The sequence below is a fragment of the Saccoglossus kowalevskii genome, chromosome 21 (assembly GCF_978046115.1).
Source record: "Saccoglossus kowalevskii chromosome 21, keSacKowa6.1, whole genome shotgun sequence".
NCBI lineage: Eukaryota > Metazoa > Hemichordata > Enteropneusta > Harrimaniidae > Saccoglossus > Saccoglossus kowalevskii.
In genome coordinates, this window is record NC_140661.1 from 8,100,559 (window position 1) to 8,123,548 (window position 22,990).

Below are 22,990 nucleotides of genomic sequence, written 5' to 3' on the forward strand. Positions count from 1 at the left end.
AATTTCAACTTTGTATATACAATATAATACAAAGCTACATATTCATAAATATTCAACAATTTTGAGTATGGTTGGAATATCAACTTGAGAGATCAGATAATTCACGAATCTTGTTCTACTGATTCTGAAATACTTTGCTCTTCAAAAGCAGCCGACAAAAAAACACACGGTGTGTTTCAACACTACAGCAGAAGACAGACGCCAAATTTTAATCATTTTCACATAGGACTGATATCAGAAGAGTCAAGTTCATGTAACATGTCACAATCATATTCGTTTACAATTGCTGTTAGGTAAGACCGTACCCGCACCGTATCTTGTTGAAGCACAGGCGCTCGGAACGTTTCTTGGCTAATATAAAATGACCTAAAGTGGGATCGGCATAGTTAGTCAGTCGCCGGTAAAATTACTCATATATATGAGTAGTAGGGAAATTTACCGGCGACTGACTAACTATGCCGATCCCACTTTAGGTCATTTTATATTAGCCAAGAAACGTTCCGAGCGCCTGTGGTTGAAGTTGTTCGTTTCAGTTTTCGTTTTCAGAAAAAGAAAAAAAACAGACAAAAATACACCTGTTTATAACTGACTACAGAATGCAGAACTGTAATTCTCGATTATCTAGAAAATGTGGAATCAAACAGATATTGCAGATCTAGGAAATTGTTATGAATTACAGAAGTCAATTTAAAAATACATGTTTGTATCTAGTAGGCTTAGGGTTTAGATCAATATATAGTGTTCATATCTTTATCCTAATGTAAGATACATTAAATTTAATTATAATCAATTAAATCACATGCTTATATAGAATTAAATTGCATTACTGAACAAACCATTTCCGTTAATTCAATGTTTGACAATGATCCGATGTTATTTCATTGGCCAATACAGTGACAGTGAATGGCACAAAGCTAGGGCTTTGTTTATAAATGTATTTAATAATAGGTGGCTCAAAAGCTCTACATTGTCTACGGCCATATTGGATGCGATCGCCTACTTATTCAAAATTAATGGCTTGCTGATTGGATGATGCTGAAATAACTCATAATATTAATTAGAACTCGCGATGAAGTCACTATATCATTTCTAGGTTGGTCAATTTTAATTCTACCAGTCATTTTGATTTACAAAAATGTATATGTATAAAACTTTTATATTATTCCCAGCTTTATGCCTTTCTGTGTATAGATATGAATTGTAAATACCAGTACATTTTTAATACAAATGTAGTACTTCGTAATGTTCATTCTTTCCAGCTGGAGATGAGTTTGAGAAGAGGAAAAGTTCTGATCCCTTTTGTGTAATAATCACGATATTGGATATATATATATATATATCTATGTTCCACACTCTTATAAAGAATCTGTCTGCAAGATGGAAAAGTTATCGATATCGTTTTGTGCCTTGGATAGCACTGAACTTCAAAAACAGGTACTAAGTTGCTCTCTGTTATGTAAAACATGAAAGTGGTAATCTTTATAGAATTGCTTGATTTCTTCTAATTGCAACCAAAGGAGTTATTACAATCACTCGAAAATGCAATTTATTTATTTATCATACACATACAATACAATGCCTTTGATCCTACAGTAAAATATGAGCATATTTTTGATGACTCGTTAATTACAACAACAAAAATGACCTCAGATATTCTGTATATTTTGTGCACTTCACATGTTCTAGCTGGTGTCCACGGTCACCTGAGAATGGGTAGTCGAAAAGAAAACATGGTTTGCGTAGGTTGATAAATTGAACAGCACAAACTACATTTTTGTATCACATCACATTTGAACCATAGTGTTATAACTTTGCATCTGCATTCACCCAGACATTCCATTAATTGCACAGGTATATCCAAATCGCATGTTTTGTTACTAAACCAATTTAATGAATGTCATAGTCAGTAACGAAAATTAGATTCCTTGTTTCAAATTGAGTTTATTTAAAATCATAGAATCCTTGAAAATCAACTAAAAGCTTTACAATTGCTATTTCTGGTGAGGAAATCAACTCCAACAATTTCTTGAAACTTCATCATGCAGTGTTTGTTCAAATTTCATTTTGTTTTTGTTATACAATTACAGAACAATACGTGGAGTACCCAAAGGTAGTGAAGACAAAGTCATATCAGATAAACAAGTTGAAGACACATTGAAGACATTATTCACTAAAATAAATGGTGTATCATCTAAACCTGAAATAGTACTAGGAGTTATGAAAGATGTACTAGGGTTTACAGTAGAGAAGGCTAAGAGTCAAGTTGGTGGTACTGGGGTGTATGTTACAAATGGTGCTGTACCCAAAGGAACTGTGTTGGCAATGTATCCAGGTGAGTCACATTGGTGGTACTGGGTCCTTCCAGTGTGCCCTCTAACAGGACTGGTTTTGTCAAAATGGAACTCCTAAAATCAAGTTAAATCATCTTGTTGACTGCTTGAGAGGTCAGTAAAAAATTAAAATTGTGTGTGACCTTATAGGTGACTGAAGGCACAAACAAAAAAGTTGTGGCCACTGTTCTTTCCTATTTACTTATAAAATGTGAATTGCATTTTACAATATTCTGTAATTATAGTAGAATGTTTTTTTAAGATCACTATATCAATGTTGCATTGTCTGTTGTGTCAATGATGCCAGAGATTTGTTTGCGTTATTGGTATATCATATCAGTTTAGATGGCACACTAGTCTTTGCAACTCATCAACAAGACAAATTTAGTTACACCTAAAATGTGATCATCTTCTGCCGCAGATTGTCAAATGACTCGCCAGTTTGAGTGCTGAATTAAAATCAGTCCTGAAGTATAGCATCATACAAAAATCTCATTTAGACTTTACTGGATGTGCTCGTAGCAAATGAAACAACGTTAAACGACTTACAATACAGCATCTCATTTTTCTCATTGTTTGTAATCTACCATATTTGCTCTATTAGTAGCACATATGCTTATGTAAATAACAGAGGTTATCTATGGTTATGATTTAATGAATGCAAATTTTTATTTATGTGGGATTCTACAGTGAATGTCAGAAATCTGGGGACGTTATAAACATTTTATAAATGTACATTTTTATTAATTAAAATGGTTCAAATTGACTATTCCAGAAATGATTTGGTAAAATCATCTAATTTAATCAGCAAGCGCTTTATTTTAAAAAGGCTGTCGGTCATAGTTGCTATGTCACATGAAGGCATGTGCATACATTATGTATGGGTATAGACAATGTGGAGCTCCTTGAGCCAATCACTATCAAATATTTAAATTCAAATGTAAGCTGCTGATCTTTATTTACAAATTTTTATAAATACATTTATAAACTAAAGTACGGCCTTTTGCCTATCACTGTATTAGAGAAGCACTTCTAAGAGCACATACAATATATTTATCCGACATCCTGTGTGTATCATAAACAAATAGAATAGTGCTAATCAACAACTTTTTGTCCTGGTCAGCAACGATACAGATCCTTGTATATGCAAACATGATAATATTATTTCACGTACATTTCTCCTACAGGTACTGTATACTTTACTTATGAACCAATCCTACTACAGTCTATTGGCAATCCATTTATATTTCGATGTCTGGATGGTTTATTAATTGATGGTAATGATAAAAGTATATCCAAGCTTATTTACAGGTCTGAAATCTTTAAATATATATTACCAAATGACTAAGGGTGTGCAAAAATTAAAAAGTACTTTGAGTGCATACTTTGCAGTATCTTTGTAATAACCTTATTATTATATATTTTTTCCTCCCAGGCATACATCATGGGAATGCCCAAATCCAAAACGTTTAGAACAGATTTAGCAAATTTCTTTGTGTGGGGTCCGGTCAAACCCTGGGGGCAGCCATGTTTGTTTTTATTATTAGATGACGCTTATGCACGTAATCATTCCACATTTGGAATTTGCATTTCCTAATATGATAGGATGAAAATACCTAGTGCAATACCGCAAAATTGTATCTGACAGATTTTGTGTTTGATTACCAGTACAATGGGCAAAAAATGGCTTTTGTGTCCAGAAATGTCGCCTGCCACAAAAATATGTATAAACAAAAAGGTCAATAAGCTGAGGTTGATGTGGTATGGTTTTCACTGGTAGCAGGTTTTCTGACTTTTCTGAATTATCACATTGATACCTTGAATGAATAAATTATAAGTAAATTGAATTTATCCAGAGGATGATGTCATCCCTTGCTAATACAAATATTTTTGTACCAGGTGAAAATTCTGAAAATTGAAGTCACTGCTGTCTCACCTGATTTTGTTGTCTTAGGTGCTAATTGCAAGTGCATATGTGCAAAGTTTGTGCATGTGCATGTTTGGAAGGCAGGCCAGACTGTACTCAAATTTATATTGCTGAGTAAACAGTCATCTCTGGGGATCAAATCCAGAACCTCTCTGATGCGATGTAAACTCAAAAACCATTATACCATCACCAAGGTTCCTTGCTAATATATTCAAATTTTCAGATCTTGCAGTAAAAGAGAGCGATCAGGTCCTTACATGACTAGTGATATGTCTTGGCTTTCATCAGATGGTTTACTCAACCCATTAGCATTGGGACAATATGTTAATAACCAGTCAAAAAGTAAGTTACTTAATTGTTTCCACCAATTAGGTAGCAGGATTCACACAATCTGTATAGATTTTATAAAGACAAGAAGCTCCATTTATAAACTGAGCCATCATGATAAACATAGGGAAGAACAATCGTGACTGGGAACGAACCACAACATTGTAATGCATTTTAGCGGCTCTGCTACAATTCTGTGCCATGCTACTGCTGGTCCAGTCATGGCAATTTTATTGTTTCCTTTCAATTGAATGAATTTCCACAAGTTCTGGTTCTGACATTAATTTGTAGTAACTTTGCATGATTCTACATGATTCATTACTAAAAGAATTAGACCAAAACAAATATATTTGTTTATGGGTGCTACATGTACAAGTTCCAAAGGCCATACTCATTTTTCATTTAAACATTGGAGAGAATATGTTGCCATTTGGGGTGCAATATCTGAAATGCATGATATATCTCCTAGACTATTTTTTACTAACGTTTTAGCTATTAAAAATCGATTATAATTTCTTTTTATATATGGTTTGAAGAGACTCACACTTGACTCTCACAACTTCAACAGTATGTATAAAGGTCACGTTATTTTATAATCTTCATTTATTAAACATTAGAGTGAAAAGCTATAGAACTTTAGTCAATGTGACTACTTACAAGATTGTTCCTGATTGGCTACCCAACCCTAATACCTACCGGTAGACCAATCAGAGAGAAGCTTGTTTGTTAATAGGTTTATTTCGACAAATCAAATTCTGCCTTGTATATAAGCTTTAATCTCTAACTATAAAACATAGTATTATCCAAAAACCCAAAGTGATTTTTTCAAACGTGTTACAAATACTTCCTTTATTTATTAAATTTGATGAAAATATATGATAGATATTTTACTAAATTGATATAATTATAAAGATCACTATTGATTCAAATTGGTATCACAGAATGGACAGAGATAAAGAGTGCAATCAAGTTCTGCCATGAACATTTAAGTCTACTCCAGAAGTTTCATATCGTACCAATGTCGCAATTGTTATACTTTTTAATATGTCCTTGTACGCTAATTTTCCACAAGTATTCATTTGTTCTTATATCGTTTTTTTTTTCAGAATTTCCTGCCAATGTAGTATATCAAGAATATGATGTGACAGATGATTTCCCACTACATCTGATGAAATATATACCTAATATTAGATACAGTAGCACTCATCATAACACTGAAACAAGGTAGGGATAATTTGTGAAACTGAACCATATGATTCATTTTATTAGCATGGCAAAATAATTTTCTTGATTTCCCTTTTTTTGTAGGTTTATACGTACAGTGATTCTAGTTTCAACAAGAGACATAAAAGCTGGTGAAGAAATCTTCTCAACATATTTTACTATGGTTTACTGAAGTGAATCATCACATGTCAAACCACTCAAATGATAACTAAAAACAATCCTGGTTGCCGATATCTTTTATTAGTTAACACAAAAGTCCATGCTAGCAAGGTATAACTTTGATCAGCAGATGTGAATTCCTCCCACACAAGGTGTACAAAATAATTTTCTTTCCAAGCGAAGAAAATACAGGTGCAAGTACAAAACAATTTGACTATAAATGGACTGTTATTTAACTTGGCAATAAAATCATTTTTAAAATAATTGTGTTTTTTCCTTATGAATATATGAGCTTCTGTATTCAGATAGGCATGATAAAATACTTACTTAAATACAAAATTATTAACTAAAACACGTTTTATACAAAAGATCTTTTTAGGAATCCTACAGAAGCCACAAATTGAGACACAAGTTTGAAAATTATATTTACTCTCACTTAGCTCACTTCTTCATACAAATGCAAGACATGGTTCATGAAAGTATTTTGCAGTCCACTGAAGCTTGTATTAACAATTTTTGACGGGCCGTTACTATGCTAGTGGCAGCCATCATCAAATTTCAAAGTATATTTTGTTGAGAGAGGCATGTAATAAAACCAGTACATGATGTATGATGTTTTTTTAAACCAGACACATTTTGTAAGGTATAATGCGTACTGAAAGGGTTTTAACAGCTTTCAGAATGATAACAAATACAATGTATTTCACCTAATCACAAAATAAAGTCTTTTCCATAGTGTTAACTCGCTCCTATTTGTAATCTGTTTTTTGTTTGAGGGGGGTAGAACTTCACAAATGATTTTGTTTTGTTTTGTAATCACTGATTTTTACAGGGATGAGAATTTTCTGCAGATTTCTAAGCCCTAGGGATCGATTTTCTGAAACGTCTAAATCTGAAGAGAGAATTTTAGGGGGGTAAAAATACAAATCTTGTTCATTCACTACAGTGAACACTCTGTCGGGTCATTGTTGTCAGCTGTAAAAGGCCTGTATTCAGTGCATAGTCAAAGGGAGACAACTCGTGATGTCATGATTGGCTAGGTTTGTTCTGACAGGCCAATCAGTGAAGAGCTTTCATTTTTCGTTCACCAACTGCGTCATTTTATTGTTTCAATTGTTAGCTGCCTTGGATCATTGTTTACAAGTTTCATGCAGCAATAATGGTAAAATTGTTTACAAAAGACAGAGTCCACTGTGCGAGAGATCGATAAAGACGTTAGGAACAAATTCCTTTGGGCATTGCTTGACAAGGAAGTGACTTTGACCGTGCGAATCGAAAAGAAAGATGAAGTGGTAACTGAAAAATTGAGTGACTTCATCGGTAAGTGCGAGGTCCTGGGAAAGGCGCAGTGTCTGTATTGTAACGATTTGATCAACTACAGTTTATTTTCAGCTGAAAATTGAAATTCCCATCCCTGTTTTTACTCTAATAGTTCGACAATTTACTGTAAAGTTTGAAAATAATTTTGTATTCTAAAAACTCAACTTTTTTGAAGTAAATATTAAAAAGAGTTTTCAGGTGGGTACTAGATCTTTGAAATGTGATTTAGTTTTTCCATAGATACATCTCTGTCAGTTACACAAGCATATGCGCTACTAATAAGAGTAATATATATATACAATGAGTATGGTTTCTATACATTTGGATAGTAAACATTTTTTATGCCAATTCATTGTTCAACCACAAACTAGAGAAGATATCAAAAAGGAATCAGTTGAAGTCTACCCTGATTTTTGCAATGATTTGTGGTAAGTTTCCAAGATTACGAATCCACCAACACGGTATTAGAAGTATACCTGAGCCAAAATTACAGCCAACAGTGTTCACAGAATGATAATAATATAATTTATGATTTTATAAACCACAATGTTTTATCTTTGTGATTGATCTTTTGCGGATTCAACTTCCTGATAATGTCTGTCAATGTTCGTACAATTTCATCACGTTTCATCCCAGTCTTTTTGGCTCGTAATTTATGCAGTAAGTCCTTGGTTGTCATTGGTTTACGCTTCAGGTATCTCATTACCATATCCTCGGTGATTCCAATATCACTGTAAAGAAACATTCAGGAATATTCATCAAACAGAAATATTCATTAAAGGGAGGTGGTGGTCAGACCGCGTCCTGTTCGATATGGGACTCATAGCGATGTACACAACGCATGTAAAATACATTGTTTACATGAAATTTAAATACACGCTGGACGACGACCACCGCGCTGTAAGTCTTTCTTTATGGATGCATTACTACAACCATTCATATTTGATGGAGTTCCATTGTTACCAAACTTACTATAAATTGACATTCTGAAGTTTTCAAGTTTCAACTATTTTTCTAGTTGCAATTTTGTAAAATTGTTGGTATTCAGAACATTCGCTACAAGACTCGGTAGAACACTCGCTACAAGACTCGGTAGAACACTCGCTACAAGACTCGGTAGAACACTCGCTACAAGACTCGGTAGAACACTCGCTACAAGACTCGGTAGAACACTCGCTACAAGACTCGGTAGAACACTCGCTACAAGACTCGGTAGAACACTCGCTACAAGACTCGGTAGAACACTCGCTACAAGACTCGGTAGAACACTCGCTACAAGACTCGGTAGAACACTCGCTACAAGACTCGGTAGAACACTCGCTACAAGACTCGGTAGAACACTCGCTACAAGACTCGGTAGTACATTCGCTACAAGACTCAGTAGTACATTCACTACAAGACTCAGTAGAACACTTGCTACAAGACTCGGTAGAACACTTGCTACAAGACTCGGTAGAACACTTGCTACAAGACTCGGTAGAACACTTGCTACAAGACTCGGTAGAACACTTGCTACAAGACTCGGTAGAACACTTGCTACAAGACTCGGTAGAACACTCGCTACAAGACTCGGTAGAACACTCGCTACAAGACTCGGTAGAACACTCGCTACAAGACTCGGTAGAACACTCGCTACAAGACTCGGTAGAACACTCGCTACAAGACTCGGTAGAACACTCGCTACAAGACTCGGTAGTACATTCGCTACAAGACTCAGTAGTACATTCACTACAAGACTCAGTAGAACACTTGCTACAAGACTCGGTAGAACACTTGCTACAAGACTCGGTAGAACACTTGCTACAAGACTCGGTAGAACACTTGCTACAAGACTCGGTAGAACACTTGCTACAAGACTCGGTAGAACACTTGCTACAAGACTCGGTAGAACACTCGCTACAAGACTCGGTAGACCACTCGCTACAAGACTCGGTAGAACACGTGCTACAAGACTCGGTAGAACACTTGCTACAAGACTCGGTAGAACACTTGCTACAAGACTCCGTAGTACATTCGCTACAAGACTCGGTAGAACACTTGCTACAAGACTCGGTAGAACACTTGCTACAAGAATTTAACACTTGTTCTTCTGTGTAATGCAAATATAACTGTAGAAAAATACCAAGGTATGCACTGGGATAATAAGTGAATAGATCAGATATGGTTTCAATTCAGTTTTCAACATATCTAGCAACATACCCAACCGGTGTTCTAGTTCCAGATGCTGGAGCAGGACTGCCTTTTGCTCTCTTGGATGGCGGTCCATCATCTATTCCTTTACGTTTATCTGAAATAGTTAAGTTGAATATGTGTTTGAAAGTACCCCCAAACTTGCATTATATGTGATCACTGTATCTTACACTGATCCCAGTATGATTGCTATCCCATTGGCTTTTCACTTGCGACAGATTTGAATTTGTAACAAGTTGACACTGAGAATGGAATCCAGTCACACCCTGACCTGATCATATCGACTCTCGAATTGACGGGAAATACTGCTATATTTTATTAAAATTGATCCAATTTCAAGGAGTTTGAGTTTAAGTTAATTATATCAAAGTCACATCTTGCAATGATGATATTCTTCAGAGCAAACATCAAGTCATTTTCACCAACTGAAAATCACAACCAGTGAAAAATTATCAAAAACTTACAAAAAACTACTGTGCGTAAAATCTTTTATTTCAAACAGCATCCCTAATAGATGCCAAACCCATTCATTTTGAAAAATTGTGAATCGAACATTCACCATGTGTAGATACTCTAATTGAAGCTGTTAACCCCTCTGTTGCATTGTATGATTTTAATAGAAGCCATGGTTTCTGATACAAATTGTACTTTGGGATAGTTGTTGAGACTCTAGAAAACAGTGTCTTGTTGAAGCAGTGTAACAAGATTACTCCTACATGTGTAACATATATAAATTTGGTTGCACAGGATTACTGCAAAGTTGAGTTTGTGCTAAATTTCTCAACTTCAGCTGTTTTTGCTGGCTCTTCAACCAGTGTTCCACAGCAGCTAGTACAGAGCCCATAGAACTACTTGGTAAAGTAGAGCACATTCTGGCAACATAGAATGTTTTATGATGTAGCCACCCCTCCCCCCCCCCCGAATAACTATACTTACTGTGCTGCAATTTACTAGCTACTGCAGTTAAAGTTGATGATGTCACTGCTGCATCTAATAACGTGGTTGGTGTACCACTTCTACTACTACTACCACTAGCAGATGGAGATGCCCTGTTACTAGACTTCTTTTGACTTTTTTCAGATTTCTAAAACAAAACAAAACAATACTTTCATTATGTTTATGCAATTACCCTATTATGTACAAATGTCCATACCATGATAATTGTATATAAACCAACACAATATGATGAGATTATAATAATATCACCAAGTATTATGAAAATAAAATAGTGACTGTATCAACAGCCCGAACTCCAAGGAAAAAAAAATTGTTTTTTTTGCGATATTATTTGGATTCAATGAGAATATGAGTTCCTGTCACAATTAATGATGTTCTTATTAAATGTTTATAAAATGTGAATTTAATTTTTACCAAATTACATTCTGTGATCTTAATATGTTTTTTACTATATTTATGTATGATTTTTTGTTGCTTCATTGACTCGCAGGAAATGGGCATAACTAGTAACATCCTGAATAATCTATGCATGTCAGTGACGCATCATAACAGCTTAGAAGACACACATGGTTTGTTGTAACATACCTGGATAAAGAGAGCAGATTTGAGTTCTGTTTTGTCTAAATCATCGCTGTCATCAGAATCAGAACCACTGTCACTACTTTGAAATACTTCTAAAATTAAAAAATATATAGTTAGTTATATTGTGAATAGCTTAATTTGAACAGCAATCAAGTTTCATGACTATGTGAATCACAAATTGCCATGGTGAGAGTGAAAAAATGAAATGAAAATTTCAAAGGTTTCAAAGATCACCTTTTTCTTTAGTAGCTTCTGCTTTCTTATTTGCATCCTCTTCTTCGTTGCCTTCTTTGTTCTCCTCATTCTCCACATCAGACTCTTCATCCTCGTCACCTGACAACTCCTGATCCAACCCTTTCAGATCATCCTTGGTGGTTTCTAGTTCACCTTCACTATATGTATAAAAACAAAAGTAAACATGAGGTTTAACATTAGAGGGCGGTCTGCAAGCAATCTACAGGTCATCATTTGTGGTCTCCAGATCACATTCACTATACATGTATGTGTAAAAACAAAAGTAAACATGAGGTAGAACATTAGAGGGCAGCCTGCAAGCAATCTACAGCTCATCATTTGTGGTCTCCAGTTCATCTTCACTATGTGTAAAAACAAAAGTAAACATGAGGTATAACATTAGAGGGCTGCCAGCAACCAATTTTCAAATCATCCTTTGTGGTTTCTAGTTTACCTAAACTATATGTATAAAAACAAAAGTAAACATGAGTTATGAGATTGGAGGGCAACAAACATAACCACAAGGTATGACACTAGATCAAAGCCTGTATTCAACACTTCAATTAATCTTGTGATTTGTTCGCATTTACTGTGCGTATAAAAAAACAAAAGTAAACAATATATAACACTAGAGGGCAGTCTACACCAAAGACTAAAAAGGATTGTAAAGTAAGATGCATGGCATTCCTCAAGGCAACAAATAAAAATAGGAACTCACCTCGACGCTTCAGACAAATAATCAAATTCTCTGCCATCAAAATCTCCTTCATCTGATTCCTCCAATGGCTCCTCTTCATCATCAGATTCTTTTTTCTTTTTCTTTTTTGTTGATTTTTCTTTAGATTTTGGTTTTGTCTTTGGTTTCTTTTTTTTCTCTGGTAAAAAAATTTAAAAACCTAATGCAGTCGATCAGTTAGACAAGCATATAGTTTTAGGTGTTTTTTTCAATAAAATAAAATATGTGAATGTATAAATGGAAAAAACTGGGTTACTGGGAAACAAACTTGTGTCCTATTGAAAGGGTTCCCTTGTTTATTAATATTAATGAGAATTTCAATGAAGTAACAAATTAGCATAAATTACATATCACAGAATGGGTGGAGGAATATAGACCAGTTATGCTCTTTCATTAGAGCCAACAGTGGGAATACTATGGTCATTGGATGTTCAGTGAAATTCCTGTAACTTTTGTGTAGTCCAGGCAGAAAAACGTAATTTGGAAAGTTAAGGACTCAACAGCATCTATTGTTGTTATTCTAAAAGTGATGTATAGCCTAGTATCTTTAGTGCATTTTCAATGCTATCATGCAATGCCACTATAACAAAAATATTATGAAATGCAATCAGGAGAAATTTCAGTTTTGACACAGTTTCTAATAAACTATCGCAACAAATGTTTGTTTATGAAAATCTAACTCCAATTATGACCTCAACGCTGATTGGTGGATAATTATTGAGCCTGTCAATCATTGCATCACGCACTGAGCCCCGAACCGATGACAATCATAACTGATGTCGCAAGAGGGCGTCTACAAGAGTCACAAGTGTCTTGTCTACCTGGCTTTGGCTAATTAATACATTCAAATAATATTTTATTTAACGAAAAAAAAAAAAGACTGTATGCAAGTCTAGTGTTGAGTAGAATCCTTGCAGAAAAGCTCAAAATAAGTAATGAATTTTTTCCTTTTCTTCTTCTTCTTATTATTAGTATTTAACATCAAGCCTTTAATGATATGTAACATTCAGTGGCGTGAGTGAACGAGTAATATAGGAATACTGCATAATGGCGTGCTACATCTACCATATTTGCTCTATTAGAAGCGCATCACTAAAAGATGCACACAAAAACCAAAAATGACATTTATTGTACGGTATGCTAGCACATATAATATTCATTTTTGACCATATGGAGACACACTTGTCATTCACGTAAGTGTATGCGATACTAACAGAGCAAAAAACCCAGCTGCATTATCTACTGGGTATACAGTATTTAAATGAACGATGGAATGCAAAAGGAATTATCTAGACAGAAAAATCGTTATTATCCAGTTTCACTTTATTTTACTTCTAGTGGACATAATATTACAGATATGTCTATTTCTGGTGTATGTGTTGTCAATGGCAACGAAAAACAGCTCAGGCGTGTCGAGGAGGAAACTATATTCCGCTTTGGAACTAAAGAACCCCATGGAATTAACAAACAGTTCAACTCATTTGTTGAGCTTACTACCTAAGACACGTTTTTGTTCTATTGTGGATTTTTTTGTGATTCTTATTTATAGTTCATGCGTGTTCTTACGTTCCTATGTTCTACCTGTACGTGTATGTGTTGTCAATGGCAACGAAAAACAGCTCAGGCGTGTCGAGGAGGAAACTATACGTTTTAACATTTTCTTCTATGCTATCGATAAAGAGCCATTGCTCGATATGTCTAGCTATTTTTAATAGATATTTAGGACTACGATTACTGAATATTATCTTCTATATATCATATTTATCAGTCCGAGCAGCGTTTATTTATTTATAAACTACTATTAGCTGCACTATCTACTGGGTATACAGTATTTAAATGAATGATGGAATGCAAAAGGAATTATCAGATGTATAATCTGTTAATGGAACAAATTAAAGTATATCATCTTTATGATGAATGTACGATATCTGTTAATTGTCCACCTACTTAAGTATTCAGTAGAACAGCCTTTCTTGAAACCAGAAAATTTATGAATATGTTAACAATTCAGGGGTTCAAAACAGTGATCATCCCAGGAAAATGGCATGGTAATCACCTATATTTTATTTGTTTTGTTATCAGAGACTGTAGAGTAGGGAACTTCTATATAACGCAATCATATCTGAGAGGTGAACAGAAATGCATAATTACCTACGCCATCTTCATCGTCACTATCCTCATCTTCTTCCGACATGAATCCTTGATATTCGTCTCCCTCCGTGATTTGCTGAAACATGTGATGAAAACGTAAATGTAAATAGCGTTTACGTCTAATCCTTTAGTTAAAACGTGTACGTGAAGAGGTCACATGACACACAGAGCTGTAATTAGGAAAGTAGTGCAATTGTTGGAAATGAAATCCTGTACCGTATTTGCTTTATTAGAAGTGCACATAAACTAGCATTTATTGCATTGTAGGTCATTAAAATATGACTTATTATGATAAATGACATCCCTCTGTCATTTATGTAAACATTTATACTATTAATAGAACAAATACAGTATAATGCATACTTTGCAGACCACTATACTCATCATCATCATATTTCTTTCTTATTTTCCCCCCTTGATTTTATTTGTGAAAGTAACAAAAGTCTACTTTGGGGATCAAAATGTGCAATAAGTCCAGAAAAGTTATCTCCCATGATATTAAAGCAGCATACCATAAATCATATTGATCTAATTCAGAGATTATGCAAAGTGCATACAGGTTCAGTTTTAAAGATATTGTAAATCGCATGAATTTCGCTACTCAGTGAAAATTATGCATGTTGGTGGCAGTGAGTATTGAGGATTTATGACCTGAAGTGACAGTGACTTTCTTGTACTTTTATCTTCACAAATGTTATAACATTTGAAATCGTGAAAATTTCTAGCCCCTTAATAATGACAGTACTGTATAATACTTTGCTTGGAATTTATTTTTTTGCTGCAGGGGTGATTAGTGATATTATAAATTTTATCCCATATTTTACATTCAACCTACCAAACATCTGTGAATATAAATTCTATACGAAACACCCAAAAAATCTTTTCAGCGTAAATTTATTCCAGCTAAAATAAAATATTTTACAGTATACAGACCACGGAAACAACAAAGTAGTAGACTTACCAATCCATCAATGTTTTTAATTTGTTGTAAAGTTACTTTACCGTCTTCTTCATCATCCTCTTCCTTCAATCTTTTTTTCACCATAATTGAAAAGTAATTCATAACTTTGTCTCTTCTGCAAAACACAAGAATAAGAAATTAACAACATAACACTTACGCACATGTTAACAAGCTATTTGATAATCTCCAGTCTACATTGATATTCACAGATTAATATTCCTAAGAACAAAAACAATATTTGAAAATGTTACCTAATTATTGATTTAGAGACAAGTTATCACCTTCAGGCTTTTTTTTACTTTTCTGGGGAAAACGTGCAAAAATGGGCGTTTTTGGAATTATATGTATTTCCATAGAAATGCATGTGAATGAATAATTTCATAAAAGATATATTGATTCATTAAAATTGTGGGACAGCTATAAGCACCCATCTACTAATTACATTGAATTTTTTCATCAAATGTACTCAAAAAAATTTTGAGATAAGACAAAACAAATATGATAGAACCAACTGAAAATGACTCAAAAATCGCCATATTTATGGTTGTTAGACACATCTTTGTTTGCAAAAAATAGTTTGGTGAGTAAAAGCATATGGAATAATTGAATGAAATCTGGTGATAAATTTAAATGGTCGCCAATTACTATACTAAAGGGAAGAGTAGACAGTCAGGCTATGTATGCAAACCCCACAGAAGCAAAATGTTGTGAATTTGAAGACAGAAAATATCAGATTTACCTTCCATATTCTTCTTCAGCCTCCTCTGCATTCAGTGTTTTATATGTTATTGTTGGTGTGAAATTATACCAAGAATCCAATGGGAACGCCTCAAAAGCACCGTCTGGACCTTGCATGAATATGTAATACGATGAATTATCTGTGATTCCTCCTTCCTTTTTACCTTTATACCTGATATAATCAATGGTAAATAAACAGATAAGGGCATGCAACTATGGTAAAAACCCTATAAAAGATCAGGAGATAAACTGCTACAGAATACAGGAACAGGAAACTACAGTATTTTTTTGATCTTGCATCTCAATTTAATTTTGATCATTTTGTGAGCATGGTTACATTCAAATAATTCAATCTACATTATTAAAATCAAGAAAATTATATTTATTGAAAGATGAATTTCTGAACAAAAACAAGTCTATGCAAAGGTATATGAACAGTACATGGTATAGCTGAACCAGCCTGTTGTGAAAATATTTAAAGCAGCATTTTTTGTAAACAGGTTACATAAACTACTGTAAAAAGTATGATTCTGCGGTTACACACAACTAGACGCCCACATAATCTTAGTACTACGGTAGTAGTAGAATGTGATTTACCAAGAGGCATCACACTGAATATTATTATAGTCCCTTTGATGTTTGCAATGGCAGCCTGTCCATGTATTCTCTCAAGTTAAATTCTAGAATGGCAATTAATTTAGGACATGAGAATACTCACCTCTTTCCATTTTTTCCAGATTGTTTTAGAATCCATGGCTGATGTTCGGGTTTGTAAGATTTCGTTATTATGCCATATTTCTTTTTCCGTGCTTCTTCACGTCGTTCCCGTCCAAATTCACTGCCAGCTCCATGAGTTGGTATTACTTCATCATCGGGTTTGAACTCTCTCATGTTATTCTCTCTTTCAATTTTAGTCTACGAAATGTAAGTAATAAAGCATTACAGTGGCCCAAAATGATTCAAAATGAAGGGGAATCCTCAAAATGCTACCTCTAAATCTGAAGACAACAATAAAGTTACAAGAATGATGCGATGATTTGAGACATTAATGTAATTTAATATCATAGGCATACTGGATATTTTTACATTGTTTGTAACATCATGAGAGACCTAGGCTCAGAAATAAAATGTTTTCCTCCGGAATTTGCTGATTAGTAATCTTTGTTGGTTTGTGGAACTCTTTGATCATCTCTTTGAGTGCAACTTAAATATTTACTACACCCAACTGCATTGGAAACGCATTTCCAACAGAAAGCAAGTAAACCAACATTTCAATATATTGTATCATGGAGTATTAAAAATATGGCTTATTTTGACTGTTTTTATTAATACATGTATATGACGCAAAATAATAATATACCTGCGGCCATTTTGAAATATCTATTTTTTCATTTGAATTGATCTTCATAATGCTGTATTTCTTGCCAGTATTCCTATAAAATACCATAGAAAACAATAGAGTCATGAAAACAAAAACATAGGAAACAATAGATTACTGTATAATCTAAAAGTAATTGGTAAAAATTAGACCATTATATCCTGGCACTACGTTGGGTCAGTGACTATTCAAATTACATGTATGTATCACGGATGTTTGAACTTGCAATCACCTCAGTTTGTTGACTCATTGTGAAAAATCTTTCAATTTAAAAATGAGGCTATTTTTCTATAGCTTTGTTACCATTATTAAACTACTGATCAATATTATACTATGGCATACTGTAAAATACTTTATTTTCGCCTGGAATTAATTTTCGCTGAAGGAATGTTTCAGTGAAAATAAAATCCAGTGATTTTCCTACATTTTACATTCAACTCTAATAAATTCCATACAAAACACCCAAAAAATCTTTTCAGTGAAAATTAATTCCAGGGAAAAATAAGGTATTTTACAGTATTATCATGCCTATCTCTCCTCACCTTCATCACCCGTCCCTTTAAACTGATTTTTACTTACATTTGAACTATAATTCACTTAGGTACTCTTACAGAGAATAATAACTCACTTGGGTATTCTAACAGTGAATTAACGGTATACATTAACTTACTTGGAGGACGTTTGCCTCGGGATGCCCCAAGTGACGTGGCAGTAATGACTCGTGGCAACGAAAGATTTCTTCGAGGAAGTAGATTACCAGAATGTAATCTGAGGAAGTAGTATCACGTGATCGTATTGGTCTGTTGCTATGCGATTAAAACACCTTTTTACCTATCGATTTCGTCGTTCGCTATCTTTTTCTCAAACTTCCCTGGCTCTGCAAGCAGGGCGGTAAAAGCTTCCCCGAGTCACCCCAATTGTGACGTCACCTAGCAGTCGAACGAAAACTGGGCAGGCGCAAGGCACCCGGGGTCGCCCCGATGCCACGACGCGAACGCACTCCTGGATACTCTACTCGAGAATTATACCTTACATAGGTACTCTAACAGAGAATTATAACTTACTTGGGTACTCTAACAGAAAATTATAACTTACTTGGGTACTCTAACAGAGAATTATAACTTACTTGGGTACTCTAACAGAAAATTATAACTTACTTGGGTACTCTAACAGAAAATTATAACTTACTTGGGTACTCTAACAGAGAATTATAACTTACTTGGGTACTCTAACAGAAAATTATAACTTACTTGGGTACTCTAACAGAGAATTATAACTTACTTAGGTACTCTAACAGAGAATTCATTGTATTCATTAGAAGGAGCAGCAACACCAAAATTACCACCAGCCTGAAAAAAAAGTTATAAATAATGAGTGTAATTGACAGGGTCCATAGCACTAAGAGCCAAATGATTTCCAAGACTTTTCCAGACCTTTTCCAAACTTTCTTGCATTTTTCCAAGACATTTTGACCCTTAATTCGGGCGCGGGGATAGCAATCACTACTGACACTAGTCGGAACTGGGGTAGAAAACACTTTATAAAAAACGACTATGCAGAGAAAACGGGCCTTTCTAAAATGAATTACCGATAATAACTATGAAGAAATTTAAAAACTTTTCAAAGATTTTTTCTGTAATTTAAAGACACTCAAAGACTTTCCAGAGCTCAAAAAATCCAAAGACTTTCAAAGGATTTTCCCATCACTACGGACTCTGATCGAACTGTTTACTGGTATTAAACTGCGACTTAGAGTGTGTAAAATGAAAGATGGCAGCCAGATTTCAGTAAGCAAATGATGCTCGATTGGTGGTGCTTTGCGAATTCACTCATTTCAACAATCAGAATGCATAGATACGGTATTTTTTTGTCGTACTCAACCATGAATATACAAAGGCTACAATTGTGAAGTCAGTTTTACAAGTTAGGTGAGATTTCAGAATAATTTTCACCTCTTGAGTGTTCATGACAGAATACAGAACAAAGTGTGCTTACTTTACAATTCGTTTGTTTATGAATTGTATTTAAATAAGCGTCTTTCCGATTGTAATATTTTCAAAAGATGTTTAGATCAGTTTTTATTTTAGGAGGAAACAGGGGGTGAAATGAGCATCAGTTTACATAGTGGACAGAGGCAAACAAATTTTGAAATAGGAATTACCATAAGCACTTGCTGCAATTTCTGGGATTGAACGCATCCTCTTAAAATCTGTGAATTGTAGTTTCATGGTAGATTCCAGCAAGATTTCATATATTGATCACAATAAAAAATCGCTTACTGCTGAGATTTCCCGTTTTTGACACCATCCTCTCATCGCCATAACTTTTCCCTCCAATATTTTTGATGCCATGTTTCCCATATTTGTGTACCAAATGTTAAATATGACAATAGTCATATAGTTAACTTTGGTGTCGAAATGATTACCCCCCGCCCCACACCGGTCCCCCACCCCACTCACAAGCAAATGTCGTCACTTATTATTGATTAAAGGCTTATAATGAGTGTGACAACATACGAGTTGCTTACCCGTGATGTGCTAGCCATTTCACTACGTTGCGACGTACACAATACAGCCACGAGTTCTAGCTTTTAAGTCATCATCATCACCGTCTGGACTAAGACGTCGTATACTGGAGAACGTTACTTCTTGCTGGTTGGTCACAGCGTATGCTTGCAAATACTGTATTTGAACGGTATGCCGACAACAATGTTGGAAGCGATCAACAATTTCTGTGATGAAGCAGAAGCACATTTACGAACAAAACACTTCTTTTCAAACACACAAGGAAAGATACTCCACAACCTTTGACCTAACTATTGTGACATTTCCATCAGTCGATTCGACAGATCACAGCCTATTTTATTTTGACATAAAAACATGGGAGAAAGTATTAAAGTACACTAAATAGTTATTTGAAATTGTTGTAATTAATTAAGAAAGTATTGTGATGACACTAAATCCTCCTCATGTTTACAGGTGATAGTGCCCTCAACGATAACTTGAACATACACATTTCAGTTTAGACAGATGCATTTTATGCAGCAGTTTTTTTAATTAATACGCCATATATACAATGCATTGGCCACGCAACAAATTTAGCTTTTAACGTGTGAGGTCTCGCAAAAAATGTTTTTTTGTTCAAATCTATTGTCAAAAAATAAGGCGGTAAGGCGATTTTTTTTTTACAAGAGGTTTCATCACTTTGTCAACGGAGGGCGCTGTACAGTCTGGAAATTAGTAAAAGCACGCTAATAAATAAATGAAAACATAATATGAGTCAATTGGGATATTATTTCATTTGAATTTTAGCGTGTACTTCTTTTCATGGAAAACATTCACAATACCCTATTACCCCGCATTAGTTGCCGGTAATTGCAGCACGGAAGTTTCTGGCAATAAAACACAAAACTGTAACACAATCTCTATACAATGCATGCTCCCGAGACTGAAAACATAGAAGTTACAGTGGTCCTGGATTTGCTAAATACATACTAGTACAGTATATTTATTTATTTTCACTACACTGGCTTTACATTGACAGTTTGGTTTCTACACTACGAAAAAAATAACAGATTTTACAATGAGAAGATAAAGAGTGTCAATAACACTTACTGAGAACACTTGTTTATTTATTTTCTAAATAAATTATCCCTATATTTGAAAACATCTGGTTGTTTGCAGTTCATGGAATACATTTAGTAGGCTTCATCAACAATATATATATTCGTCACGTGGAATGTTATGGTAACGCCCTCGCTCAATAAACTATCTAAGTGTTTAATATTGTATCACACTCGTTATTTATTAATATTTAGCTCAAACTAGGGATTTCTTTTTCATAACTACTAGTAATTAGCTGGATATCTAAATGTACATCTTCGCCAGTCAAATATATGCATAGTGTATACCGCCATCAACGGTAAGAAACAATAATAGAGCAGTAAAAAAGTTTCTAGAAGCAGGTTCTCACCTAAATTTCACGCACTATATACAACTACAAAGCTTGAGTCGCCCTATATATATGGAAGGTAGATAGTATCTATATTTATATATCGTCTATACATTGTAAAAGGGAAGTATAAATAGTGTCAGCGTATTGCCAAATAAATATACTAATAGTTTTCTCACCAAGTTGAACTGTAAGTGTTTCAATATGTCTGATCGTGGTAAAGGATCTGTGCATTAGTCTAGAGCATGTATGTACAAAGTTTCATCAAAATTTAAAGGAAATATCAACCCAAACAATATAATGACCTCTGAAAAAGAAGCTCTACAAATGTAGGAGAATGCAATTTACAGTTTTTTTATATCACTTTTCATTCTCTAGATATTCAACTTTTCATCAGTATTATAAAGTCAGCCATCTTGATTTTCACGTAAAGGGTAAAGTATAGGTAAAGTATGACATCATAGACTCTGTTGTCAGAAATTGAGAAAATGATTTCATCTATAACTACAAAAGTTTAACTTAAAATTGGCTGTAAGTTTAGAGATTGGTAGCATACATGTACTGGTGCCATCCATATTTATAAAATAGTTGTCATGGAAACAGAACTGAGAATATTGATTTTTATGTTTTTCTACCAAATTCTAAAATTTTCTTATATTGTATACAATTTACCAATGTGAGTAGGTTAAATAGGTGATATATCACATGTTGACCACAAAAAGGGGACACAAAAGTGTCATTTTATATTTCACGACTAAAATATCAATTTTTATTTTTTTAACGTTTTTAGCAATATCTTGACTTCATGTGTATTTGTAATTTTCTAATTACCACTACTATAATTATATACATGAGTAATATGCACAACAAAAAATTGAACTAATTCGCATCAGTATTTCTCATGTTATAGATGAAATATTTCTCAATTTTTGACAACAGATTCTATGTCATATTTTACCCATAATCCTTTGCTTGAGAATCAAGATGGCTAACTACATAATAATGATATAAAGTTGAATATCTAGAGAATGAAAAGTGATATAAAAAAAATTGTAAATTGCATTCTCTTACATTTGTGGAACTTTTTCTTAAGGGGTAATTACGTTGCTTAGATTGACGTTTCCTTTAATGAATGGCTCTTTAGATATCAGTGGAACAGTCAAGGAACAGCTAAAAATTAGCTAATTATCATGCAAATCAGGTAATTAATATCGAGATGCCAGTGGAACGGACAGACACATACAGGCAGGGTAACTGCAAAAACTCCCATTGTGTGCTTCGCACACGGGACTCAAAAATTAAAATTATACGGTAGTTCTCTTTTTGGAGGATGTGGTGGCCCTGAGAAGGGCCGTTTGATTTGGTTTGAATTCGGTAAATCTAACCACCAAAACCGTACAGAGTACGGCCTTGGCGTTTCAAGGCGTAGACGACATCCATGGCTGTGACAGTCTTTCTCTTGGCGTGCTCGGTGTAAGTGACGGCATCACGGATGACATTCTCCAAGAAAACCTTCAACACACCACGGGTTTCCTCATAGATGAGACCAGAGATACGCTTCACACCACCACGACGTGCAAGACGACGGATAGCTGGCTTAGTGATACCTTGGATATTATCACGAAGAACTTTACGATGACGCTTGGCACCTCCTTTCCCCAGACCTTTTCCTCCTTTACCACGTCCAGACATCTTCGTAGGATTTAGAAGTAAAATCAACTGCCAAATGCGACGAGGTTTTCTTCTCTTATACAGTGGTTGCGAACGTGAAAGAAAACATGTTTGGTGGCCTTGAACAGCCCCAAATTATTTATTTGTAGGCGCT

At 34.5% G+C, this 22,990-nt stretch overlaps 3 protein-coding genes across 3 annotated transcripts; 1 reads left to right on the forward strand and 2 right to left on the reverse strand.

Annotated features, from left to right (window-relative positions):
* The first annotated feature begins 149 nt into the window (after window positions 1-149).
* Window positions 150-6,820, forward strand: LOC100373154 (SET domain-containing protein 9-like). The gene is made up of 7 exons (XM_002731196.4): window positions 150-293; window positions 1,260-1,434; window positions 2,088-2,332; window positions 3,518-3,641; window positions 4,481-4,599; window positions 5,691-5,808; window positions 5,893-6,820. Exons 2-7 carry the CDS (start codon window positions 1,343-1,345, stop codon window positions 5,978-5,980), a joined length of 786 nt encoding a protein of 261 aa, XP_002731242.2. The 5' UTR covers window positions 150-293; window positions 1,260-1,342; the 3' UTR covers window positions 5,981-6,820.
* Window positions 6,027-20,029, reverse strand: LOC100373010 (general transcription factor IIF subunit 1-like). Its single transcript, XM_002731195.4, has 13 exons — window positions 19,742-20,029; window positions 18,496-18,563; window positions 17,197-17,269; window positions 16,555-16,751; window positions 15,838-16,008; window positions 15,099-15,213; window positions 14,138-14,213; window positions 11,969-12,125; window positions 11,251-11,408; window positions 11,020-11,108; window positions 10,414-10,561; window positions 9,487-9,574; window positions 6,027-8,018 (listed from the first exon to the last, which is right to left on the reverse strand). Exons 1-13 carry the CDS (start codon window positions 19,757-19,759, stop codon window positions 7,814-7,816), a joined length of 1,563 nt encoding a protein of 520 aa, XP_002731241.1. The 5' UTR covers window positions 19,760-20,029; the 3' UTR covers window positions 6,027-7,813.
* A 2,516-nt stretch (window positions 20,030-22,545) lies between these two features.
* LOC100372861 (histone H4) lies at window positions 22,546-22,857 on the reverse strand. The gene has a single exon (XM_002731194.1). It carries the CDS (start codon window positions 22,855-22,857, stop codon window positions 22,546-22,548), a length of 312 nt encoding a protein of 103 aa, XP_002731240.1.
* Window positions 22,858-22,990: the final 133 nt, after the last annotated feature.